At 51.3% G+C, this 27,725-nt stretch overlaps 1 protein-coding gene across 3 annotated transcripts in view; it reads left to right on the top strand.

Annotated features, from left to right (window-relative positions):
• The window catches only part of ttc28 (tetratricopeptide repeat domain 28), a 152,322-nt gene that overhangs the window by 31,833 nt on the left and 92,764 nt on the right, over positions 1 to 27,725 (top strand). Inside the window, exon 1 of one of the 3 annotated variants that reach the window (XM_029252745.1) lies at positions 22,421 to 23,523. The exons of the other annotated variants lie outside the window; for them this stretch is intronic. Within the exon in view, the coding sequence (XP_029108578.1) occupies positions 23,497 to 23,523 (27 nt within the window). The 5' untranslated portion in view covers positions 22,421 to 23,496. Of the gene's footprint in view, positions 1 to 22,420; positions 23,524 to 27,725 lie in introns of those variants that run through there. 3 annotated transcript variants of the gene reach the window in all.

Raw genomic sequence — 27,725 nt, 5'->3', positions numbered from 1 at the left:
CGGGGTCCATTATCAGCTCGACCGGTTCTCACCGGCCACTTTGCTCTGCTTTTCAGTTCCTCCCGCCGACCTGGAGGATTAGTGGCACATCGAGCCATGCGGGTGCCCCGGGCCGAAGTAACGGAGAGCGAGAGGGGCTGTAACACAGCTCAAAGTGGGCAGTGCAGCGCTGAGCTCCCCGCGTGATTTGTGGAGCATAGAAAGCCGTTAACATTATTAATATTCGAGAGATTTTGAGGATAACGTATGAGCAGAATTAATCACTTCAATCAAATTCTTGATCGATCACTGGCTGATGACGTGGGTTGCGGGTTCGAAGGCCTTTGTACCTTGAAGTAGGGTCCTTTAATGGCATCGGTAAACACCCGGTTGTGCAATTTGGCACAACGGTTGTTTAAACACCTCTTCGGTGTCTGGCTTCCACAGCCTGGAACAATGCAAGCGAGGCTCGAGACAAAACTTCACACGCCGCGTTAATTAGTAGAGTTTGTGTTTAATTTCATCACGGTCACGGTGCTTCGCATGAACCTGCTCCCCAGGCTTCCAGTCAGCGGGGCGTGCGGTGTTTTCTCACCTCCGCCGCCTCATTACCAGGAGCCTCGTGGCGGAGCCGTGCGCCGCGTTGACACCCGCGGCAGAAGTCGGCCCCGCAGAACATCTCCGGCTGCCTCACGCCGAACGCATCGTGCGGTGGGGGTGAACGGAAGAGTCATCAGTCATCGCCGGACCGTTAAACAACCACATTGGCAATAAGTGGCCTGTCCTGCGGCGCGGAGAAGAAGGAAGCCCCGTGGGCATGAGATGGAGAAGAATGGCGGTGGATGTTGGCGGGAACAAGCGGCCTGATGGGGAATAGATTGAGACGTAACCTGGGTGACCCTAGATCCGCAAGACAAACGATCCCCCCCCACCCCCGTCAGAGTCTCCGCCCATAGAGTTCTGCATCCTGGTAATTCAAGCAGAGTTCTCGTTTCCTCCCCCCAACCGTCCTCGACCTTTTGTTACACGCTGTAATGCAATATCGGTCCCCGGCTCCTCCCCCCAATGTCCTCCGTGCTGGTAACTTCACCCCACATCGTCTGCTCTCTTAGATCCTCCACCTCTCGGCTGCACGCAGCCTCTCTCTCCGGAGCGAGTGATGAGGGCAGACGGGATTAAAGGCTTCTGCTCATCCACTTTGCTTCCCTCGGGCCACTACCACAGCGCTGGGACTTCTTAGAGAGCGGGCGAGACGCATCTCAAGAGCACGATCCGAGAGGGCGGGGGGAAGAGATGGAACTTGGGGAGAAGTTGAATTTTAACATGGTGTTCGCTTAGTAGAGCTCATATAAAGGCTGATATTTTTTTTTCTTTCTTTTACACTGTTTTAGTGGTAAATTTGTGAGGCTGTTCTGAATGAGCACCTCTCCCAAAGCTACCGCAGCAGCTTCCCTTCATGCGTGGAGACAGATGAGCCATTTTTTTTGGGCCCGATATCTTAAACATTTCCTTTAAAAGCCTTTCGTTAATGGTGTAAATGTGCAGCGTTCACCGTAAGAACGTACCGTTCGGCACGGCTCGTTCCTGTCGTTACGCCGCGTCCCTGGTCCACGGGAGCTGGCGTGCATCTGCGTGCTCTTCTCATCACTTGTAATGAATATGCAGAGAACAGCTTTTACAAAATGAGAAGAAAAAAAAAAAAAACAAAGATCCGCAATGATTTGCCAACTACCGGCATAAACAAATAAGATGATGCATTATTGATAGACTGGGAGCCTCGTGCAATAAGCTCATCTGGAATCCCCTATCTCGGGTTATTATGAGAGATGTCGCCGCACTTGAGTTTGACGACGCTCCCGTCGGATGTGGCGCGGAAGCAGATTGCGGGGACCGGGGGGCACTCGTCGCTGGCAAGACGCCCGCGCGCACCTCCCTGCCAGCTGACAGATGTAGTCTCCCTGGAGCGGAGCAGAACGGCTCCTCGGTTCCTCCTTGTGGGGAGCAGAGCCAACCAGCCCATTAACAGGATGAGCCCAGGGAAAAGATCAGTATAGTACGTATGCATGTATGTATGTATGCAGTATTATTATTGGTATCGTTAGTATTATTATTATTCCACTCAGTTAAGTATCTGAACTGCTTCTTGACAAATTCAGACCTCAACAAGCGCCCAAATTCACGCAGGCACTTTGCGCAGGTTATGTGTGGTTCCCATCAGTGTGATCTTCTCAACTTCACTTGCAATTAGTTGGCCTGGAATACAATGAAAAATCGATACAACGGGTCGTGGAAATATACACCCCTTTTTAACTGGCTGTAGTGCGTGAATGGCTGTGTGTGTGTGTGTGTGTGTGAGGGGAATACGCTGCGATGGACTGGTGTCCCATCTGGGGTGTACCTCCCCTCGGTGCGCCGGGTCGTTCCGGGATAGGCTCCGGTTCGCGGCGACCCTGCTCATAACAAGCTCGTGCACAATCGTATAGCTGTCTCTGCAGTTATAGTTTGGCTTGGGCTGCATCGAATTCTCAATCTCAGATGCACCTTCTTTACTAGTTTCACCCGTTCGAATGTCGGTAATCGTGACCCCCTTTTCGAATGTCCGAATAAGGAGAACCTGTTTGAATGTGAATGCATTTCTGTTGTTTCAATTTACATTTACATGTGTTCATTTAGCAAACGCTTTTCTCCAAAGCGACGTACATCTCATAGAAAATACACACACACACACACACACACACACGCTGGCTGAAACCAGTTGTCCCGAGCGGGGTCACGGCAAACCGGAGCCTAACCCGGCAACACAGGGCGCAAGGCTGGAGGGGGAGGGGACACACCCAGGACGGGACGCCAGTCCATTGCAAGGCAACCCGAGCGGGACTCGAACCCCAGACCCACCACATGGCAGGCCCTGCCCAAACCCACCCCACCCAATCCAATTAGAAAATGCACTGTGTATCTTACATTAGCAAGACTCAGCTGCAAATGCATGAGTCTAAAGTACAGTTAGTTACTTTCCACCATTTATTATTTTATTTTATTTGTCATTTATTTTTTCAAAGCTCAAAGTTGAATTAATGCATACACATTGAATGTCATGATTTTGTGAGCGTTTGGTAATTTTGTGGTATATAATAGCAGAAGAAGCGCAGGTAGATGGTGCTACAGTAGTACAGAGTAAAGAAAAAGGGAAACTGCTTTGTTCTGCTGTTCTATGACAACCAGTTGGCTTTTGAAATAATTGTCTCCCTTTTATTGGGATTTGATGATATTTTAGCATAAATGGGTGTGAGTTTTGGTGCTCCGGAACACATTAAAAACTTTCACCATTGAAAGTGGTAATTGTGTGGATTTATGGGAATTCACCTTGTGGAGGGTTTTTTAGGAACGGATTCCCTGCGTAAAGCGGGAAGAGTCTGTCCGCCCATCCGTGCAACCGGATGACTTTCACTTGAGCCATTTGGGTACCTTGCTCCAGGGTACTGTAACAGGAGTCGGGTTCGAACCCCATTCCTTTGAGTACAAGGTACAGGACCCAACCACTAATCTGCTCGTTCCCCTTTCGTCAGTTTTCATTGTTTATTTGCCTTCTTTGTAACTAGCAGTGCCGTCCATGATGCTTCAGTAGGTCTTTAGTCATTTTCCACGATATGCTTGGGTTTTTCACGGCAAAAGCGCTGCTGACATTACGAAAAACACCCGTGGACTTCGTTCGGTTCGCAGTTTAGTGAAAGAAATAATTCCTCCGCAGTGTTATCCACATTAATCCATTATCGCATCAGCGCTCATTATCTGCTTGTTCCACAGCTCAAGCTGAAGGTGTGAACCAGTGCTGTGGAATCGGAAGCAATTATTGGGTTACTGGAGTCGGTAAAAATGCACCGGCTCCAACTAAATGTACCGTATACGCCGGAGTATAAGTCGACCCCCAAAAATTAAAGGTGTAATATAGGTTTAGACCCATATTCGCCGGATAAGTCGACCCCTAAAATAATGTGCAACTTTTGGGCAGGGCTGCGGAGCCCGAGTCGGATTCGGAAGCAATTATTGGGTTACCGGAGTCGAGGATGCGATGGCGCGGCGGATTTGGCCGGGTCTGGGGTTCGAGTCCCGCTTGGGGTGCCGCGTGATGGACCGGCATCCCTTCCTGGGCGTGTCCCCTCCCCCTCCAGTCTTGCGCCCTACGTTGCCGGGTTAGGCTCCGGCTCGCCGCGACCCCGCTCGGGACGAGTGTGCGTGTCGGAGTCGAAGGTCGTGTGGACTGACTCCACAGCCCTGCTGTGGACGCATAGCTCACTTTGTCTATAGTCATGCCGATCCAGTCTCCCCTGAAACATGTTTAAAGAGAAGTGTCTCGCTCCGGGAGGGTGAAGTAGCTCCCCGAACATCCCCGTGGACATACTATCAATGTATCCATCTCGAATCTATGGCTCCCCATAACGAGGCGGGCTGTCGGTGCGGTAATGCATCCGTCTTCCAGTACGCGCTCCATCCGGAAAGCAAACGTAAATAGCGCCCCCTGTGCATTGGCACCGATTCGGCGTGCGGGCGTGGGGCTGCGCCAAGTCCTCTGTACGCCTTCCGTAAGCCTCCCGGTCCCCACGAGCGCCGGGAGGCGCGCGGCGGCGTTCATCCGGAGGACCTCTCCGGAGGGTGGGCCGCGCAGCCTTCCGAGCCGCGTGCCCCACGGTTCACGCGCCTCCGTCCCCCGAAAAACCACGCGGCGCCTCCCGCACCACGAGCAGCAGCTGGAGAATCTGTTTATCCGCAGCGCGGCGTCTCTGGGGAGCCATCTCACTGTCTCTGTCGGAGAGAAAAGAATAATGAATCTGTTATTTTGTTTATTTTCTTTATGTGTTGATTTCTTTTTTTTTTTTTTTTAAAAGGAGGTTTTACACGCCGGCACCATTTTTTTTTTGTATTTATACTGTTTCTTATTTAGCAATTATGGTGACACGCTTTGCTAAAGGGTTCATAAAGCAGGGTCCCTCCAGGGACTCTAATCCGCAGCCTTTCAGTCGCAAAGCTGCTTTCTCAGCCAGTTTGTCGCCTGATTTACCTCCGTCGCAAACTCCGGGTGCGGATATGAAAGCGGCGCCGTTTGAGCAGCCGCCGCCCCTCGCGCGAGCCCGTGAAGGCGCGAAGACGCCGCGGCTGGAAGGACGGCGCCGCCTGACAACTCTGCACGCGGAACCGACGCGATTTAGAGCCGCAGCTGTTGGGCGACGCACCGTTTCCCATTGGCGCGCTTGTCCGTTATCTCCCTGAAATTAATAGCGGCGCACTAGGATGCGCGTCCCAGTTAACGTAATGTATGAGAGCGAGTATAAAAGCGGTTGTTTAATTACATCGGCGGCGACCGATGTTTTGTTGAGATGCGAGAAGAAGGAAGGAGATTAGGGTGAGCGTTGTGGCATGTAGGAACTAACTGGAGATTTCGGCCTGCTGCGTCCTGCCGTGTTCGAGGTCAGGTGCCTTGACCGTTGACGTTGGAAATCGAGGATGTCTCATCTCCAGCGGCTCCCGCCCTGGCCCGCGAAATGCAGCACGACCTCGACCAAAACGCTTGGCGCTGTAAAGCCAGGTTCGGCCTCATTCTTGTGCCGCGGCTCCTTGCATTGCCTGTCCGTTGCCATGGCGATGGAGTCTTTTCTCTCTCTCTTTCGCCGTGTGTCATGTGATATATCTTATCGGGTTCGCTTATGAACTGCTATTTCACTTTTTATTTTATTTCATGCATCATTTAGCACGCTCGATCCCCGGCGCTCGCGAGCCGTTCCCGTGGCACCGAGCGCACCTACATCAAAGTGCGAAGAGCCAGATGCGTGCGGCCGGTTAATAAAGCGGTTTCCCCCGAACTTTGTTTTGCTTTTGGAGATTTTTCGAGGTCACGTCTGAGCGGTTTAATTTCCGTCTTAATTCTCAGCCAGACCTGGAAAGGACCCACCTGGCAGGAGATGGAAAAGGAGGAGACACCAGGTCTCGGTGTCCGATTTCATAAGCAGAACGGTTTCATTCCTAGTCTGGCTGCGCACCCCACGTACGGCCTGAATAGGACGCTTCTGCTCGTGCATTAGCGAGGCGTACTTGTCACGCCCAGCACCAGGCCCCAGGCACCTGATCCTACTCTCCTACTCAGACGGCCAGGTATAAAGGGAGCCAGTCCACCACCGTGCCTTTGCGGAATCTTACTAGAGACAATCGTCCCCCCCGTGCCTAAGAAACCTATCGCATTCCATGTCCTGGGCCCCTACGTTCCCGAACCCAGTTCCTCGTTTCCCTCCTCAACTTTGACTTCAGATCTTCGTTCCCGCCCGGATCGCTGATCGCCAGACCCTTCGCCCATCCCCGACCACGATTACCAGCCTATCCTTTCGGATTCCAATCAACAAACCCGCCCTTGGGTCCGGCCTCCTTCGTGTCCTCCGTTCGGTCCGACAGTCACCTTGGTTACCTGTCCCAAGGCTAACTGGCTTTTTTTTTGACGCGACAAACATATTTTGCATGATTTCGGACACGCTCGACCTCTGGAACGGCCGTAAGGTTGGATTTTCCGTCAGCCGTCGATCTCCTTTCAGCCGAGGAGGAAGACGCCAATTTGTCCTTCACTCCGTCTCCTTTTGTCTGCGTGACAGCCCATTATCAGCTCTTGCAGTCTTCCAGCTGACAGCCAGCGATTGTGCCTTCAATAAGTGTGCATTACAGTAGTAAAGGGCTTTATTTACAATGTGTTATTTTAACGCTGTTTATGCCTTGCTTTTTCAACAGCTTGACAAATGATAGTTGCCATTCTGAATTCCCATAATTCCCAGCACACCTGGATGCCATATGGGTGAGCGTTCAGTCGCCGCTCTAACAATAAGGCTTTGTGCAACTTGGTTGTCCAGTTTCTCTTATGTTTTTTGGTACCGTTCGGTACGGCGGATTTAAATCCTGGGAGTGGCGCCGCAGCAGTTCCTCAGATGAGCCGTAGGAGACCCAGGAGATATTTCCATTTGTTCATTTAACTGATGCTTTTCTCCAAAGCGACTTACAGTGTTATTTACCCTTTTATGCAGCTGGGTGATTTTAGTGGCATAATTTACAGCGATTGCTTTGCTCAAGGGCCCTACAGATGGAGGTGGGAATCAAACCTCTGACTTTAAGGGCTAAAGGCAGCAGCACTAACGACTGTACCATTTATTTTACATTTAAATGTGTTTATTTAGCAGACACTTTTCTCCAAAGCGACTTCCAGCGGATACTATGTAGTGTTATGTGCCCACACACCTTATTCACCGCGGTAACTTACACTGCTAGATACACTACTTACACTGGGTCACCCATCCATACATGAGTGGAACACACTCTCTCTGTCACTCACACACTACGGGTAAACCTGAACGGCATGTTTTTGGACTGTGGGAGGAAACCAGAGCACCCGGAGGAAACCCACGTAGACACGGGGAGAACATGCAAACTCCACACAGACTGAGTGGGGGTCAAACCCATGCCCTCTCACACCACTCTCCCGCCTGCATACTTCCCCGTCTGAGGTTTACCGGATGTGCCGGTGTGGGACGGGTAAGCACCGGCGTAAACCAGCAGTCAGGAGCAGCTGGTGTCATAGTGTGTAGAGCTGCTCCCTTTGGGTCTGAAGATTGTAGGTTTGAATCTCCCTTGGTGCAATAGTGCCCCACAAGGTACTTACCCTACGCATTTCCACTAAAAGTTACCTGACTCTATAAATGGATAAATAATTGTATGTAACATAACATGGTAAGTCGCTTTGGAGAAAAGTATCAGTTAAATGAGTTCCTAGGATGGAGTTGAGAGCCACACCCGTGGTGCCGAAAAGAAATGTGTAAATGTATCCATTAAAACATACATGTATAAGGAGGAAGAGGCTGTGTTCTGATGGGATGATTGATGAAGCTGTGACACCTCCTTTACTCGCCTCCGTTTGAATGTCACGATCAAAGCGACGTACGAAAGAAACGCGTCACCTGGTCGACAGAAGCCGTCCTCCTCGTCACGCGTTACCGTGTTTATGTGCCAGCTGTCGAATGTGACACCTGTAATAAAGCGTGTTGGTTTCCTGCATCTTGGGATGAAAAAAGGTGGTGATTATTCTGTCAAGCAAAAACGTGCGTGAAACAAGATGCAATTATGCTCGTCATCGGGACGAAACGGTCTGCTCTGCGCACCTTCGTCGTGCTTGTCTCCGAGCTCCTGGCGTTCCTGTCGCAGGCCTTCCCGTTGCACCGCAACCTCACGCTGGGAATAAATGCATTGTATTCCCCAGCATTAATTTCAGGAGGATGAGTTTGAAATCTAAGTGAGGCCTGAGAAGGAGGGATGTGTAATTTTTGTTTCAAGTTGTTTTTTGTTCCTTGTGCCACTTTCATGTTGTTGGTCCATGGTGATGTTCTATCCTGTTTAGTGATCTGTGAAGTGTGTATATACATCTACATTCATTTATTGAGCAGACACTTTTCTCCAAAGCAACTTACAATGGTTACTATGTGGTGTTCCTAGCCCACACACCTTCTTCACTGCAGTGATTTACACTGCTAGATACACTACTTACACTGGGTCACTCATCCATACATCAGTGGAACACACTCTGTCTGTCACTCACACAATATGGGGAACCCAAACAGCATGTCTTTGAAGTGTGGGAGGAAACCAGAGCACCCGGAGGAAACGCACACAAACACGGGGAGAACATGCAAACTCCACACAGACTGAGCAGGGATCGAGCTCACGTCCTCTCGCACCACCCAGGCGCTGTGAGACAGCAGCGCTACTTGCTGTGCCCCTGTGCTACCCCACATACACTAAATATAGATATAGAGTGTATAGCTGTCACTTGGTGGTGTAGTGGTTAGTGTTGTTCCCTTTCGGCCGGAAGGTTGTAGGTTTAATCCTTATCTACTGCTATACTACCTTTAAGCCATGTGCTTATCTTGGAATTGCTCTAAAAAAACAATTACTCTGTTCTATAAATGAGTAAATAATTCTAAGCTGCTTTGTTTGGAGAAAAATGTCAGCTAAATGTGTGAATTCAAATATATAGATGCGTTGATAAAGGTTTGTCCAGAAAAATAAGACATTTTTTCTTCAAGCTCGAGCGTTCCCCCATCTTTGCTCTAATTAAAAATGTTAAAATTCAAAATTCAGTAAAAAATGTTAAAGCGCAGTCATTATCTTTGACATAATCACAAAAAGACTCGTGCGTCCTCTCCGCCGCAAAGCTCCTGTATTCCCGTGCAGACTGTTCCGCGCTCATTTTTGCTCCGTTAATGTCTGGGTTCGAAGCGGTAAGCGATTTGCGGTCATGTCTGCGAGCGCGAGTTTTGATGCCGGTCGCCGCGCACGTCCGGGCGGGTTTGAACGTGCGTGCGCGGCCCCGGCGCGTGTTTGCAGTTGTGTGCGTGCGCATGCGAGATGAGTGAGGAGGCGCCGTGAGGCCCGATGATTGATGTTCTCGCCGCAGTCACATCTGTCGGTTCTGTGAGGAAGTTCCAGTCGAGCGCCCAGAGACCCTGAGCTCAGCACCGCGGGGGGTGGGAGGGGCACCGGGTGTGTGGGCGGAGCTTATCTTCCGCATGGGCTTCCTGCTCCACTCCCTACCAGCCTTTCACACACCTTTGACACCATCACACCCCCTCAAACCACTTCCATCCCGAGGAGCACGGAGGCGACGAGCGAAAAACTCCGCTGCGTCGCTGCACTTGCACCTTAAACTCCAAAATGTGGCAAATGATGTATTTGCGTCCCCCTGACAGTCCATAGTTTGGTCACGCAGAGGTCACAGACGCACAAACTGTCCAGAATCCTTTGCCGGCAGAGCGGAATGTGCGCGAGTGACCGCAGCGACCTTTACCGCGGACGTGGCCGACCACCGCCCGTGGCCCCCGAGGGTGCCGACGGGGGCGAGGGGAGGGTGGAGATTGATGATCGGCGGGTGACTGAAAGACAGAGCGTGACACTCGCTGTACTGTAGAAATTAGGCTGCGTTCCAACAGACTCCCAGAACAACACGGGAGCCTTTGTCTTAATGGAACGTGGGTCTCCGTTTCTCCGCCGGTTAATGCACGTACTTTGGTTTCTGAGTCGCGCGTGGCTTCGGAGAAAAGCCTCTGCTAAATTTACATCGACGTTTACATTTATTCATTTAGCGGATGCTTTTGTCCAAAGCGACGTATATCTCGATGATGAGTGATAAATGAATGAACGTACATGTGTCTCAGAAAAGCAAGGTAAAAAAAAGAAAGAAATCATATGATTATGGGCAAAGAAAACCACATTGTGTGTTTATTGCATTTATTACCAGCTGCGTTACGTCCGCAGGTTGATGTACGTGGGAATGGTTGATGTTGCCATTTACCGTGGTACAGCTGGTATTGCAGTAGTTAGCGCTACTGCCTTTGGATCCCGAAGTTGCGGGTTCCATCCCCACCTTTGCCTCTAGTACCTTTGACCAAGGTACCTCTCCTGAACTGTGCCAGTGAAAGTACCCAGCTGTGTAAATGGGTAAATAAGTGTCACTTTGACTGGGGTTCAGGTCCCGCTTGGGGTGCCTTGCGGCGGACTGGCGTCCCGTCCTGGGTGTGTCCCCTTCCCCCTCCGGCCTTACACCCTGTGTTGCCGGGTAGGCTCCGGTTCCCCGTGACCCCGTAAGGGACAAGCGGTTCTGAAAATGTGTGTGTGTGTGTGTGTGTGTGTGTCACTTTGGAGAAAACTGTCAGCAAAGTAAATATGGGGGTCATATTTAGGCTTTGACTTTTTTGGGAGTGCTGGTAGCATAGTGGTTGGAACTGCTGTCTCTGGACCCGAAAGTTGCAGGTTCCAATTTCACCAACCACACCTTACCTACTGCTGTAGTACCCTCAAGCAAGGTACTTCTGCTGAGCTGCTCCAGTAAAATTGCCCAGCTGTCCACTGTTTTGAACATTGTAAGTCACTCTGGAGGAATCTTACTTAAAAGAACTCAGTTAGCAGGTGCTTTTCTCCGACGCGATGTACGAACTCTCGGGGATTCATGTAAAAAATTAATGTATCACATCAACAGAAGGACGGATTTTGATGGGGGCACGTGATTTTAGAGTACGGTCAACTTGTCACATACCACCGTATTACCCAACGTACGTCACACTGGTAGCTGCGTGAAGGCTTTTCCGTTAAACAAATTGTTAAAAAAAAAATTACGCGCTTGTCAAACACTTGGGATATCGGAGAGAAGTGTTCGAAAGAGGTGAGTTTTGAGACTCTTCTGAAATGTAGAGAGAGATTCAGCAGTTCTGAGTGAGAGGGGGACGTCATTCCGCCGAAAACCTTTATGCTTTTGAGTTTGGACCTTCCGTGTGTGGGTCCGCCAAGCGGGCAGAGGCGGAGGAGCGTAGCGATGTGGTTGCGGTGTACAAGCGATCGGGTGTTGTAGATATTGGAGAGCAGATCCGTTGATGAATATGAATGTTCTAGGTGATGAAGGGTTACGCTATAAACGGAGAAGCAGTTCACATTCGCTTGCGAGGCCCATTTACCATTGAGCGCATTCCTAACCGCTTAAATGAGCTCTGCGTTCCAAGGGTCCTTGTCTTTGCGCGCTGCTCGATCGGGGTAATAAATCTGGCCTTCGCTCGACCGATTGCTCAGCTTCACCTCATCCGTCGCCCGTGATGCCGTCCGCACGGTGACGGGTCCGATCGCAGGCAGCCTTCAGCTTATCTTGCAGACCCCCCACAGAAACGCCTCCATGCTGTGTCCTGCTGGAGCTAAATTATAGCTTCGGGTGGAGAAAGTGGTTCTTCGGGGCATCACAGGGCTTCGTACAGCTGTGCCAGGTGTGTCATTGGGTGACGGGAGTGTCATCGGGACGAAGGCGAGCGTTGACGCGGGACGAAGACGTGCCGCGCATCTCGCCGTTGTGTTCGGCTCCATTTATCCTCTTCTGCTCTGTGATTCTGTAGACTTCGATTGCAGTTTTGATACCTCCTTTCACGTAAGCGCTTGAGTGGAAGGGAGGCAAGGTCCCGAGCGGCCTGGGGTGACGGAGGGGACAGCGGGGAGCTTTGCGGCTGCTGGGAGCGAGGGGGGAGGTGAAGATGATGCCCGGCTGGGGTCACAGTCGGCGTGCACCTTCCCCTCCTTGGGGCTCGTTGTGAAAGGAAAGGGGTGTGACTGAGAGGCTCTACATCACATTTACTTGTTTTGCCAACACTTTCTTCTGAAGTGAGGGACAACGTTAAGCTCCCTGCACCCATTTACACAGCTGGGTAATCTAATTGGAGAAATTTAGAGTAAGTACGTTGCCCTAAGGGGTAGGCATGGTGGTGCATGGTGGCGCAGCAGGCTTGACTGGGTCCTGCTCTCCGGTGGGTCTGGGGTTTGAGTCCTGCTGGGGGTGCCCTGCGACAGACTGGTGTCCTGTCCTGGGTGTGTCCCTTCCCTCTCCAGCCTTACGCACCATGCTGTGGGGCTAAGCCCTTGGTTGGCCGCGGCAAGCGGTTTCAGACTCTGTGTGTGTACATTGCCTAAGGGTACTACAGCACTTGGTGAGATTTAAACCAGCAACCTTTGGGTCCAAGGGGAGCACCTGTATCCACTACAAGTTACACTTTAGGAGTTGCATCTGTGTGGCTCCGATAAACTGGGTTTGACTTCAGCTCCCCTGCCTGGTCATTCCTTCCCCACCCCTCTTGAAAGTGGCTGGCAGCGTAGTGGTTAGAGCTGCTGCAGTTGATCCCAAAGGTTGCAGGTTTAAATCCCATATCCAGCTGTAGTACCTATGAACAAGCCATTTACCCTAAATGGCTCCAGTAAAACTACCAAGCTGGGTAAATAATTTTAAGTGACTTTGGAGAAGAGGGACAGCTCGATGAATAAATGTCAGAGTGAGCACTGTACTCTCCCCACTTCCTGGCTGTGGGCTCGTGCCTCTGATTCCATTATGTAACCAGCCTACAGATTTTTTTTAAATGACGAAATCAATGGATGGATTAATTTGAGTAAAAGATGTGCGGCGAAGGCCCGACTCGGTCTCCGTTCTCCTAATGAGCGCCTCCAGGACGGAGCGCGTTGCGCCGCTATCTGTCCGCCGAGCAATATGCATCGCTCCTCGACTTCGCGAAGCCGCCTCTTGAGACGCAGCGAAAATAGCCTTTTCCTGCCCGATCGATATCGGCGCGCCTCGGCCGCATCGCGTTCCGGGGGAGCGATTTGTTCTGGGTTGGAATGCTCGGCCGCTCCTTCGTCGTTGGAGGGGCTGTCGGATGACTGGTTTCGGCGGAGGTTTTACTATATAAAGCAGGTACAAGAGCAAGGGGAAGATGGGAGCGCTTCGATCGGCAGCATTAGTTATTATGGTATTTACAGGACTAATTCTGTGACCGACTTGTTGCGCTTTTCAGTCCCAGGACAGGTCAGTACCATTCGGTGGGGCTTGTTGTAAATTGGATTACGTTTACATTTACGATCTTTCTTGAGCCGGAGCTTTACTCCAAAGCAGTAGGCCGCACATCTCGGGAAACAACACAACGGTACATTATGCCAGCTGATGGAGGGAGCCGGATGTGGTTTTTGAGTGCAGTCAATGTTTTACATTTATTTTGCCGACGCTTTTCTCCAAAACGACTTCCAATGCAATGAACTCTATGTAGTGTTATCAGGCCACACACCTAATTCACCGCAGTGACTTAAACTGCTAGATACACTACTTACACTGGGTCACTCATCCATACATCAGTGGAACACACACTCTCTCTCTCTCTCTGTCACTCACACACTACGGGTGAACCTCAACAGCATGTCTTTGGACTGTGGGAGGAAACCAGAGCACCCGGAGGAAACCCACGCAGACACGGGGAGAACATGCACGCTCCACGCAGACCGATCGGGGATCAAACCCATGTCCTCTCGCACCACCCAGGCGCTGTGAGACAGCAGCGATGCTCGCTGCGCACCGTGCCGATGATACGTCTCGTACGATGATACACACCAGCATGTGCTACAAGTAACTGTGTATCTTTTTTCTCTTAATACAGACAGCGTAGTACTCGGTTACTGAGCACACATGAGATCAGAATGAAATACACGTCTTGGGTAAAGTGAAAACACGGGACGCATCATGAGGCGCTTTCCGCCGCACCTTCCTCCGACCATTCTTCTCATTTCCCTTCCGTCCTTTCTTTCGAATGTTCACTACTCCTTCTCTCTCCCCCCCGTCGGCTCTCTCCTTCTCCAGCTTTTTCGAGTCTTTCTGTTTCTTCTCCAACTTCCCCAGATAAGCTCATTTTATTCCTTCTGCTTATCCAGTCTTCTTGGTGATAGGCCAGGAGGTTACAGTTCAGAGGACTGCTCATTTTTCTCGCCCCCCCCCCCCCCCACTCCACTTATCTCCCTCCCTTCATCCACAGGGCATTTTTTTCGTCCTATTCGCCGTCTGCCTCCGCCCAGGCCGCCGCACCTAAAAATCCTGTGAAGTACGCCGCAGTTTCATTACACACACACATCCTTGTCAAGGGGATTTATTTGCAAAGGCATAAAGAATGGGCCGAGAAGGGGACTTGAGGTTAAAGTTTAAAAGTCGCGAGTTTGATAACGAAAAAATTGGAGGGAAAAAAGAGAGTTGACTTTGAAAGGAAAGACATCGGGTCAGCTATAAATCATGTTGCACGTCAGCTCCGGGAAGTAAAGCCCCGGCGCCGCGACCGCGCGACATCCACGTACTCACCATGTGTGCGACGTCGCTCCGTCGGTGTTGGAGAACAGGCTGCGGATAGAAAGTCCGACCTTTATTTATTTGTTTATACAGCCGTGGCTATCAAATCACACACAATCCTCCCTACCCTCCCCTCCCCACTGACTGTTGCTTTTTTTTTTTTTTGTGCTTTAGCGAAGTTTGATGGATGCCGTAACGTTGTGTTCCCGCCTCAAAGGAAGCAGCCTGGATGGAGAGTCGAGGACTTTGAATGAAACCCATGTTGTCGGACGGTGGAGGTATCCGTAACGGCCCTCGGGACACCCCTTACGAGGAGCAGCAGCAAACGGGTTCCCGCGTGATCGTAAACGAATACACCGGCCCCAGTCTCCAGTCAAACGCTCAGAATACTGAGCGGGACCGTGGTGTCGGACCTGTGTCCGGAGGCGTCTCCCATTGGGAGACTGATGCCGTTTGTCGCTTATTCGTACGGTGATGCGCGTCACTCTCCTGGTTTCCATCACCTTGCAGGAACTGTAATTACTGAAAAAAATTCTTAGAAATATGTGTTTGAGCAGGTGTGTGTGTGTGTGTTGCTCCTTGGCGGCGACCACGGGCCACTCGTATTACGCTCACGCATAAAACGCGCCGTCGCCGTCGAACGCACGCGGAAAGGCGCACGCGCTCCTTCCAACGCGCGCGCTCACACGTACAACCTTGAATACACAAGCGTGACGCACAGCCCGAAATCGACATTAATACCTTCTCTCTTTCTCAAACACACACACTTATGTTAACATGCCCATAAATTCACATTAAAAAGCACACACACACACACACACACACACACACACACACACACACATAGGCCAGTGCTGCTCTTTGTCTGCGACATTAGGGACCACACAAACTCCACCCTGCCTGCCTCCGTCTGTGGCAAACCCCGGGTTCCACAACAGCTCCTTATTACTGTTTTCCTTCCTTTTCTTTCTGCGGCGCGCAGATGAAAACCAAAGTGTGCTTTAACAGCCTCGCTGATTTAAACAGCATGTTGGACTCGTTTCATCAATATCCAGCTCTGATGAATTATTAAATGCAGCGTTCGAAAGCCTCCCTCCGTACGCTTCTCTTTTTACATAGCGTCGGCGCGCAGACCCTTTGTGAATAAACGAGCTCGGGTTCATTACTGTAATTGGAAGTATTGGAAGTCGGAGGGCTGATTATAGTCATATGTCTCTATCACGACTTGTAAAACCTCCTGCCATTGAAGGAAAATTGATTTATGCGAGGGGTCGCTCACACGAGAGAAACGTGCTGTCGGGCCCACGGGAGGGGATGTTGGTCGCGGGGGGTTTTGGTACGAGGCTTACGAAGCTGTCACGGAAAGTGCCGTCCGGTTTACGGCTCGGGCGGCGCTTCCGAACCAACGCTGGCGGTCTCGATGATGCGACCCGACGGCAAGAAGTCCGCTAGGGGGGACCGAGCCCCGCGAAGCGTGCTGTTGCAAGGCGCGACTCACGCTTCTCGACTTCGGGAGGTTGGAGCTCGGCAAACGCGGCCGGTTCGCACGGCGCTGCGTCGCCTGATGTCAGCCGGACAACGTGGCCCCGGACACCCTTTGCCCTGGGCTTGCCCAGGAATCCGGTGGGTCGGCTGCTCAAAAATAAACACGAGATAAGACTGTGATCTGTGTCCTAAAAAAGAAAAAAAAAAAGCTTATATTTATTCATTTAGCTGATGCGTTTCTCCAAAGCAACTTCCAGTTATTTACCCATTTATACAGCTGGGTAATTTTACTGGAGCAATTTAGGGTAACTACCTTACCTAAGGGTACTACAGCCAGAGGTGAGGTTTAAACCTACAACCTTTGGGTTCGAAGGCAGTAGCTCTAACCACTGCATTACCAGCTGTCCACGCCTTGCATCCTATAGATGTGTGTCCGCTCCCCCAGGTCATTTGAGCGCCTTTGTTGCTTCCGAGTTGGTTGCTATCAGATGAGGTTCGGGGTGGAGGTGGGTGGGTTCGGATACAGTGCGGCGGGGGGGCAGGATGAGGGTGTGTCTCTGGCCCAGCCCCCTGAAGTCCTTTCTTTCTGATCTCCACCGATGCCTCCATGTCCCGTGCAGCTGCATCCGGTGCTTATTTGGAGAATCCGAAAGCCTTGAAAGCCGAGAGAAGTGGATTTGACCAAAAAAAAACCCTTTCCGAGGGTCACCGCCAGGCCTCGGGCACAAGCTACTGGCGGCACGACAGAAGAGGCAACAGGTGGCGTAGCTGGTTGGTTCCATGTTCCACTCCAGACAACAGTGCAGTTTCCTTCAGCAAAAACTCTGAACCTGAGCACTGTCGATACATCACCGGCTGCGGTGTATAAAAAAAAATGATGTACCTCTGAGTATAACAAGTACGTAGAGGTGATTTCTTCTGGATGGGGTCTCCGTGGAGCGATACATCAGTAGTCACAAGTAATAATAATCCTAATAATGGAATTGTTGGTTACAGTAAAAATAATAGTAATAGCAATGTTGGCGAATGGTCACAGTCATTGGAAAAGGATGATGGTTCAGTTGACCAGAAGGAGGTGGGTCTCCATCATCCTGTTGCCATGATCCTCCCCACCTTCCCCTTTTAGGGGGGGAGCGTGTGTGGGGACAGCCCTTCGAGACCCAGGGAAAGAGTAACTGTTTAATTAGCAGCTCCAGCCAACCCCTGCGGGGCCACGTGCTGCATCTCGCCCCCCCCCCAGCCCATCGACTGCCCCTCCTCCGCCGACTTTGCCTCGAAAAAAGGTCATCGTAAGAGAAAGCAATAAAATAATGGCTGTCATAGTAGCTGAATAAATCCCAGTATTAATCACAAAGAGTAACTTAAACATTTCTCTTTCATAATGGAAATAATTTGCAAACGGGGATTTATAGTTATAATAAATGAAGCGACGCTGTAGTAAATGAATACTTAATTCGACGTCCTTGCCCAATTCAGTTCAGACCGCTTCTCTAATACGTGCAAAATAAAGGCTTTTATCCGTTTCCTACCGTATCGCCCGCATCACTTTAAGGCGTAATTATTTACAGTGGAGACTTTTCTTAATACATCTATGTTTCTTAGTACATCTGACAGGCAGTGGAATGTTTTTACCGACATGTATTTTAATGTAGGGATATAAATTATGCTGGGATCGCCATTTAGGAAGGTGTAGGAGGCAGTGACCCTCCCCCCCCCCATCCCTGCTTCTGCCTCGGTGGACTCAAACCGCCCTATAGAAGGGACCCGTGGTGGCTAATTGTATTTCCGAGGACTCGCCAGGGGACAGAGGGACCGCGGTTCAATGAAATGTCAGAGGGAGGTACGGAACAGTCACGCTGACACCGGGGACTGAAGGACACTGCAGAATAACCCCGCGCCCCAGCCTCCCCGAGCGCTGGCAGATGTGCCACACAGGTCTTTCCCTTTCTATTGTTTTCCCTCCATTCTCTTTCTCCTGCTTCGGCCATCAACCTGTCATCTTTGGCAGGGGAGGGTAGCGGTAATCGCATCACCCGCTCGCTGCTGGGGTCAGAGGTCTCCGCGTTGGGGAGATGGGGGAGTGTCGGTGTCGCCTCTTAGCGTGTATGACATTTGCGTCCTGGAAGACCTCGCCGACGTAACGCAGTTAAAGCTCCCTATTTATTCTCTCATTAAGAGGGGAAAACACTGTGCGCGGCGGTAGGGGTGAGAGGGGCGGGTGGGGTGGTGGGGGGGGGGCGCAGAAGATGACATAAGAACGAACTGCTTCTGTACTCCGCAGCTGCTTGCTTTTTCCGTTTTATTTTTAGCCGCCAGTCCGCTTCTGCTGCCGTGGTCTAGTTCGGCACATGTGCGCACCCCTCCCCCCCGACAGCCACCGCAGACCCTCTCCATATTTCTTTGGCAGGGACCGCAAATGGACACGTGTCTTGCCTCCTCCTGTTGTGGACAGTTTTAGTCCCGCTAAAGGCTGCGGTGCCGATTCCCTATGTGCCTCTGATCGGGAAAGCAGACCCATGCGCTCACATGTAAGTGAAAACAGCTCAGGCCTGTCACTGGCAGCTCTATTACCACATTTTTAACCCTTACTTCTCCATTGGGTATCCCCCGACCCTTTCTGGTGGGTGCCCTCCTTTCATTTCCGAAATCTCCAGAATACTCCTGCTCTATGCAGAGACACGGGCGGGTTGCTCCACGTCGGAAGAGCCTTTATTTGTTTGCATCCTCACCAACGCATCTGCAGTGTAAAGTTTACACAGCTGGAGGGAGCCAAAGGGTAAAAGTGCTCTGTCCCAACTGGGATTTGCTCCAGTAACGATCTGGCCTTCAGCCTGAGACCCAGAGCTGTAAACCTGGCAGTCGCTCTGTATATCTACATGGGTCGATGTTGAATGTGATATAGGGACCCCGACATATGAATCGCTATCCTCTCTCTTTGAATTTCCAGAATAATCCCGCATGCGAGTTCCTAAATCTCCGCAGCAAGTTGAAAAATACTTTGTATAGTCGTCCTGATCGACATATTAATCTCGGTTTCTCTTGGCACACTCAGCTGTGCTGCACAGGCTCAAAGGAGGAGATGTTTCTCGTGCTCCTTGCTCCCGTTTCTTCTCAATGGAAAGCGAGCGAAAGGTCCCGATGCTGGGATGTGAGTGCAGCGCCGCTCCGCATCCTTCAGCCGGAGACCCCGAGGCGGCCCCCGGCAGGAGCCGCATTAACCACAAAGGGGTAGCATCGCCGGGTAAAAATAGGATCTAGGTTAATCCTTTGAGCTGGCAGCAGACCAGTTGCGGGCGTGGGGGGTTTGCTGTCTCCTTGCTGTCACTAGCACCGGCGATATCAAAGGCCGTCATGGCGGGATGAGGGTTTCGGCTGAGTAAGAGGCGGCATCGCAAAGCCAGGTGGAGCAATTAAAGGCAACCAAAGATGGAGAGCAGGGTGGGTGGATCAGTCGATGTGCTTAGACTGAGACTCCGAACTGAGCTGCTCTTCACAGAATGGACGCTGACTGGCCCGCACATCCAGAATCCTGGCTTCAAAATCTGGAGTAAAATTCCCCGCGTGGTACGTCACCGAACAAGGGCGGGGTACCTCTTGGACGGACACCTGCGTCCCTTGGGGCACCGATGTGTAAACCCTGTATGAATTGGATGTTAGGGTTTGGGACCGTTTTCAGCAAATATCACGGAGGAGAATGACAAAGGGAAAGGCCACCAGAACTGTCCGTTACCTCACCTCTCGACCTCACCAGAAGGGATGTGCCTTCCGGCGTTTTCCACATGTACTGCCCTCAACATCTGCCCTCTATAACAACGTCAAACAATAGAGCTCATTAATATCTATTGGGCTAAATGAGGTAGAACTGAGTAACAGCCCTCTTCCTATTGCGCGCCTTCAATTTATGAACCATATGGCCTCAGCACTGTCTCCTTATTGACCTCACGACCTCTTAACCTCTGACCCCGCTCAGGGCAGTGGCTGTCAGTTCAGGCTTGGAAGGCCGAGCTGGGTTCGAGGGCCACTCTGCTGTGACGGAAGGGATCGAAGCTTTAACAGGCACCTATACCAGTGTTAAAATGCAGTCACGTGTTGAACGGAATTGGGACGCTGCTCTTGGATGGTCACCTTCACTTCCATACAGTAGCAGTCAGAAGTTTGGGTTAGGGTTAGGGTTAACCCTGACGAAGTGGACAGGAGAGTGAAAGTAAAGCAAGTCACAAGTACCCAGCGTCTTTGGGAACTGCTGCAGATGAGATGGGGAAATGCATCCACTTCCTGGTGAACCAGGGCAGCTGGTACCGGAGTGGTTAGAGCTGATACTGTTGTACCCAAAGGTCACAGGTTCGAATCTCCTCTTTAGTTGTAGTACCCCTATGTAAATGGGTAGATTATTATAAACTGCTTAATGTTGAAAGCCCCTTTTATAGAAAAGTGTCAGCTAAATGAAACTTGCTAATCAAAAGCCTCAAGAAAAAGAAATTTCCATGGAGTGTACTCAAACTTTTGACTGGCACTGTAAATTCACAAGGTTATTGTTTAACAGAGTTAATTTGTAAATCTAATAAATAATATAGGGCTCTCGGGCAAATTCTTGAGTCCAAGGTGCGGGGGGACAGTCTGGTTCGTCCATTGGGAACATGGAGCTGTGCTCGGACTATTGGACGCTCAGAGAGTCATGTAGCAGAAAGTCGGCAGTGAGTCCTGTTCACATACTGAGACTGTCACTCGTGGGGGGGGGGCGGTCAGTGGTCGCAGTAAGACCGCATGAGAGGGCCGATGTGTTGCTGTGGAAATGGCCTCGGTCTATGTCTGGAGTGACAGGTGGGACAAGAAGGAGGGTCCTGCTGGTGGGGCCGGGAGATTCTGCCCTCACACGGGGTGACAGCTGATGAAGGGGCACCCCACTGTCATGCCACTCTGCCCCGTGGCGCCCCCCCCCCCACTCATATTCAGGGGACCTGTCATGGGGGTGGGGGGCAGCCTGTCCTCCCTGCTGCTCTTGGGTGTCCTTGCCTAGGCTGGCTGTCCAGAGCCATGTTGTCATGTGTGGAAATAGGAGTGGGCGGGGGGGGGAGTTGGATCCAGCTCCAAGAAGGTGTGGCTTATTTGCCCAGATGGCTCTGGGACTTGAGGGAGGAGGGTTTACAGCACAACACACACACACACACACACACACACACACGCACACACACACACACACACACACACACACACACACACACACACCTGGAATAACGGGGAACTTACACCTGTGCGCTTGCTTTGATCACATGTGCCAATCCTGCAGATGAAGGGTGTTCTTTGCTGTTTTGAGAGAACTCTCAAAGCATTATGGCATCTCTGGCTCAACTGCATTTATGATTTATTCACTGTTTTTAAACCATCGGGAAAACGTTTGTGAAACACTCTGACTCTCTGCTTATATGCTGCCAGATTAAAAACAGATACATAACAATAAAGCTTTAATGAATTTATTTCGCTAGTACATAGATAGTATAATTTTTAAATTAGTCATCTGATATTTTTTTACATTATATTATTCTTTGGGTGTTAGGGTGCGCTGTGACTACTTTCACTACATGACGTGTCATATATGCATGACTTGTGAAATTATCGCTTATTCCTGCATACATGCAGTCTGAGCCCCTTGTCCCATACGGGGTCGTGGGGAGCCAGAGCCTAATCCGGCAACACAGGGCGAAGGGACACACCCAGGGCGGGACGCCAGTCCATCGCAAGGAACCCCAAGCGGGACTCGAACCCCAGATCCACCAGAGAGCAGGACCCAGTCTGACCCAGTCTAACCCACGGCGCCCCCCTTTACATATACATAATGATAAACCTAAAATTTTACTGGTGATATTTGTTTTTTTTTTTTTTACATTTATTGAGCCTGTTTCTACCATCTTTCAGGTCCAGTTTTTTTTTTTTAATTCCTTTACTATTTCGTCCATCTCCATAAGATCCGTTTTATTTCTTCTTCCCACACTGGTTTCAGTTTAAACGTTAACGTGCTGCATTAAATCGATGTAATGGTAAACAAGGAAGGGGTGGTTTCCCCGTTACGCTTATTTATACATATAATAGGCGTTGTGGTGTGTGTGTGTGTGTGTGTCCAGTGTCCAAGCAAGCGCGGCGTGGCCCCGACTGTTCCCGCATCAGTCCGTCGATTAGAATTTACAGCGTTTTTCATCAGCTCAGTACGTGACAAGTTGCGACACCAGCCGCGCGTCTTATTATACGGGGACCCGTTGAATGATTCGCGCGGCGACGTGTCGCCCGCGCGCAGCCGCTGCTCGGTCTCCTCCTCCTCGCGCTCCCGAAGGCGGTCGGGCGAGTCGACGGCTTTATGACCCGGCAGGTCGCTCCGCTCTCTGGAAGGAAGTCATTAGTGTAGCCGAGTCCGCTTCGTTACCGAGCCAGGATATCCTTCCAGCTCCTCGCGCACGAATTCCTGGCATTTTTCTCCTCTTTTTTTTTTCCTCCCGTTTTTTTTTTTTTTTTTTTTTTTTTTTTTTGTTCCTGCGACTGTTCCTGTCTCACTTTCTCTCGAGCCTCCTCCGCGCCGCGCTTTTCTGCCGGAGTTTTTCCTTGCGGACTTGCGCGTTGATGCAGGAAAAGTGGGAACAACATGATGTTAAGGAAGACGAGGCGTTTAGTGCGATAAGTGGACTTCGGGGCTGCGCTGCTACCGTGTGGTTATTTATCACTGATATATAGATACGTAAGTGAGGGGAAAAGAACTCTTCTCCTGTCTGAGGTGGCTTCTAAAACTTGTGTTGTGCTTCCAGACAGACAGTCCCACTTTTTGGGTCTTGTAATAAAAGATAGAAAGAAAAAAACTGTTTCGCTGGCACTCTTTTTCGGTGTCTGGGACATTCCGGGGACTGAAAGTTCCCGAACACTTGTGTGTAATGACGCTCCGAGCGGAGAGTAAATGCGGAGCCTCCGCGGCGCAGTTGGGAGCCGCGCGCTGAACGCAGCGGATCGCCAGCCCGCCAAGCCCTCGCGACAGTGAGTGATCGCGCGCCGGCCGGGCCGCTCGCTCCGCGCCCGCCTTGTCCCGCCGCTCGCCGCTCCGCTGTCCCCGCGCGTTCTTGGATTAAGCCGGACGGAGCCCGCCGCCGCCTCCCGGTTCGGTTCCCGAATCCCGGAGCCTCTCCGCCGCGGGGAGGAGGGGAGTGCTGGGTGGGAGCGAGTGGGGAACGACATGCTGCGGGATGGAGCCCAGTGCCCAGACGCTATGAGTATGACTCGCACCCGCGACTCCACCGGAGCCCCGCTCTCCGCGCACGCAGTGTGTCGATGCTGAACAATTCTGCTTTTCAAATATGATGAAATGGCAGCCCCGGAAGAAGGTAAGGCACGTCAGTCTTCTGGATGCATGACAACGTTTATTTATTTATTTATTTATTTATTTATTTATTTAATAAAAAATATATATATATATATATATATATGGCCAGTGTCAGTTTTAGGTCGGCGGGCTGTTTGTTTTTTCATGTATCGTGCTTTGTGTTTGCGTCTTTAAACGCACAGCTCTGTGGTGTGGTAAACTTGTACGGTATTTGTCGTACGAGCGCGACGCGCGCGGACCGTTGGTTGCGAGGAGCTGTATGCTGCTTTGCCACCTACTAGGCTACTGTAATAACGGGGCTCGCGAGGCACGGTTGCCCGCGGGAGGTCTGCGCGCGCTCTCGGGGAGTAAAGTTGCGGGTTTTAATAATTCATCGGCAGAGCAGCAGCGCGAACGGTTACCGGCCGGGTCTCCGCCTCGCAAGTGCGGGGGCGAGACCGCGCGCAGGACGTTCGCGGGAGCTGCGGGTGCGCGCGGGGGTCCGTGCGCCGCGCCGTGACCCGTGCCGCCGGCGTGCACGGCGCGCGCGGCGACTACATATCGAGCGCTTGCTTGATTTTCTATTTTGTTTAAGTGTGGTCGTCCCGCATCTTTGCTTGTGCCTCGAGCTCGGGGGGGGGGGGGCGTGAAGTCTTAACTGTGTGCCGGGAAACAGGACAGTGTGGTCGCGGCTGACGCTCGCGCACTCGCGCGCCCAGACACAGCAGAGTGTGTATAATGTAAAGTGTGGAGGCGCTGTGCGGAGACGCTCCGAATGGAAGTGGAGTGAAAAAATTATGTTTTACAGCTGAGAAACAATGGCATGGTGAAATGGTCAGCTGTCAAATGTGTCGGCGTGATTTTTTTTAAAATTACACGCACGCGCCGGTCCGGTGACTGGACCACAGGTGGTTCGGAGCCGCTGAGCCGCACCTCCTTCACAGACCAGTACATTATAACCTCAAGTACTCTGTAACACCACAATCCAAGACATCAAAAAGTAACGACGTACGAAATAATGACACATATTTTCGCAGCGATCTGAAGTCGCCTTGTATGGGGCCCCTTAGTGTCGCGCGCAGAGGTGTTCGCGTGCCGCAGGATTTACTCGAGTTAATGTGGTGTGAAAAGGGGCGGGGGACACAGCGGGTGTTCCCCCCACATGGAAGCGAGACCCAAGAGCCTAGACGCAAAAAGCAGATACTTGTAAAGGTTTTCTGCCTCTCACGGTATCTAAAAAAAAAGCATCAGCGCTAGCGGCAGCGCAGTGTTTTTATAGTGCTCTTTTTGCCCTGTTATGGAAGAGGAGGCCTCCCTCCCGCTAAATACCTTCTTCTGAAACCCCCCCAGAGGCTCGCTGCGGCAGTTCTCTCGCCTCCCGCTAGGGGGCGCGATTGCGGGCTCGGCGCAACGTGTCGCTCTTTTCAAACCGGGAGCGGTTCCCGGTTGCGTGTGAGACGAACGCTCTTGTTACACGTTCGCCTAATCCCTTGTTTGTTTTGCCTCTTGTAACTGGAATCGTTATTAACGAGGATAATTTGAGTGTGCGAGATTCACGGGGATGAAAGGGGGGCACAGAATACTTTTATTTTACCATGTCCGTGCAGTAAACAGAGGCGGCCGTGAGTCATAAACGCAGCTGCGGAGAGGAGAGCCTCTTGGAGTGTGTGCGTGGACCACCTCCGAGATTCGAGACCCCTCGTTCTGCAGCTGGGTCCAGACTCAAGCTTTAAGGGAAACAAAAAAATTAAAAAGACATAAAGGATTCCTATTCATCCTTATTCCGGGCGCAAGTTGTGGGAGACGCTTCTTCCCGAGTCTCTCAGAGAAAGACGCGGGCGGTTTCCGGCTCTCCTCGCCTTCCGCCGACGCGCCTTTTGAATTCTTTTTAAGGAAAAACCGTTGAAAGTACCGGGATGTCTTCCGTGTTGCACGTTTTACGGGTCAGTCGGGCTTCAACGGTGCTCGAACCCGCAGATTGACAGCGCGACTGGGTTATTTACCCTTCGGCGCCAAACTCCCTCCTGCCCCGCCACCCGGACCCCCCGGCTCTCTGCACGTGGGCCGCAGGTGCCTGCCCCTCTACTTGGGGTGTATTCAAGACGCACTTGCGCAAGGAGATCCCCCGTGGTTGCGTTGGCGGCTGCCGGGTCGAGCGGTCGTCCCCGTGGCACTGCGGGGCTTGGCCAGCGGCTCGCATTCCTCCCTCCGCTGGCTCTGTACATTTCCTGGAGGGTTTGGTGTGTCTGTCGCATGCAGCGAATGTTTCCATTTAGCGTTTGGGCCTCATCTGACTCTGGAAAAGGCGGAATTCTGGCAGGACGGTCCCAGTGTGTTATTAAGCGTGGCTCGGGGCCAGCCGCCCCCATTTCCCCATTCCAGTGGCATGTGGATTGAGGGACGGTTGTAATTTTTATTTATTATTTATTGGTTTACTGCAATCTGGAATAAACCAGCCAGTAGTTTGTTTTGGGAACTTTGCTGCACCGTGATTAAATATGCATTTATAATGAGTTGGAGAACCAATGGAAATTGATTTTTTTTTTGACTGACGGCTCGGAGAACCATAACTGAGCCTTGAAAGGGTCTCTTTTTTTCCTCTTAGCGCTAAGAGCAGACTTGTTTAGAGCTGAGAAATAGCCTGTGGGGGTGTGATGGTCTTAGAGGTGAGATGAGTTCACACCCTCAGTTGGAGGGAATGACAGTTCAGTGGCTGCTTTGAAGGAGCCAGTGTTGCACTTGATCCAAAAACATACTGTTGATGATGGTTTGGTTTCTCACATCAGAAGCCTGTTTGAGACCACTTTGACCAGTTGGACCGGTGCTTCCCACTTCGTCTTTGCTGCTTGGAAGTGGAGACCCCCGCTGTTTTGCATTCTCAGTGTCGTTGCCCGTAGGGACAGGACCCATCCAGAGGAGCGGAGTGCGAGAGTAAATCTCAGCAGGGCTCCGCTGCGTGTCCCACCTGGCGTTTCAGCTTCATTCGATTAGATGTTCAATTTGTGCTTGCAAAGCCCCTGAGGGAAAAAGTGCCCCCAGGGTCTTCTGCTGTCATTACTCATGTCAGAGCCGTTGAGGAATGAGCAGAGCGCCCGCGAGGTGAGAGGTCGAATCTCGAGTTTGGCATCGTTCCTGCATGCGCCTTTTAAACTTCAGTGTTGCGTGTATGGCTGATTGTACTTATGGAACGTAAGCGTGGGTCGGGCCTCTCCTGCGACATCCCCGGGACGCGTCTGAAGCTCCATGCACCAACATATGGATACGCAGGCTGACCCGGCACCTCCCGTCTCGAGTCCTTGGTTCTCTCGAATTCAGTCGTGTTTCATTATCACCGCAAAGAGCAGCAAAGCTCCGAGACGAGCGTCCGAACAACAACCTTCTCGAGCGACTCGTGTCTCGTGCTCAGGGCATATCTGTGGAGAATATGATTTATCCAGTCCAGGCCATTAGCTGGCAATAGTCCTCTTACAGCAAAAATGCTTCTTGTGGTGGTTAAACCCAAGGAATGCTTTGCTGATGGAAACGCCATGTCTTCGGGTATTCGGTTTTGTAGAGGCATGAGAGCGTGTGGTGGACATGGGAGCCTCGAAGGGATCGCTGTCTCTGTCTCACTGTGGCATTATTTTGTTTACTTTCTTCTACCCCGAACATTTTCTACATGCATATCTCGCAGTTTTCCTACTTTATGCCTTTATTGAGCAGTGTTGTTCCAGGTGCTCCTCTCCTGCCCTCTCAGCCTGTTTGATAAGGTGATCATGGCAATGTGAGGTACCTCCGATAGGTTGTTATCTACAGTGCCGTTTCTCCACTGCTGACCCCCATTGCTTTCTCCTAACCCCGGCGCATTTGTCATCGCTTCTTCCATCTGATTCCGTCTTATTTATGAGATCTCTGCGGGAAGTTCATATTTCCAGGGGAGTTGTATCAATCTTGGTGACGCCCGGTATATGGTGGCTCCGCGCAGCGTCGGAGATGCGGGAGGAATCCTTAATGAGGAGAAATCCCTCAGACTCCGATGACGTTCTCTCCTGACAAGATGCTTGCTGAGGCCAGCTACAGAACTCGCGTTGCCACCGGTTCTATTTCCGTCGCTCTCTCATTACTCTGCCACGTGCGTCCCACTTAACCGGAGGGTAATGTGCAAGCTATGGGGTTATGGTATATCTTGGGTTACGCTTGGGGAGTGATGTCACATCCTCCAAGGGAAGGTGGCTGTGCGAAGCA

Source organism: Scleropages formosus, chromosome 6 (genome assembly GCF_900964775.1).
Source record: "Scleropages formosus chromosome 6, fSclFor1.1, whole genome shotgun sequence".
Classification (NCBI taxonomy): Eukaryota; Metazoa; Chordata; class Actinopteri; order Osteoglossiformes; family Osteoglossidae; genus Scleropages; species Scleropages formosus.
The sequence above is the reverse complement of the archived record's forward strand: the minus strand, read 5'-3'. Positions and strand labels throughout refer to the sequence as shown.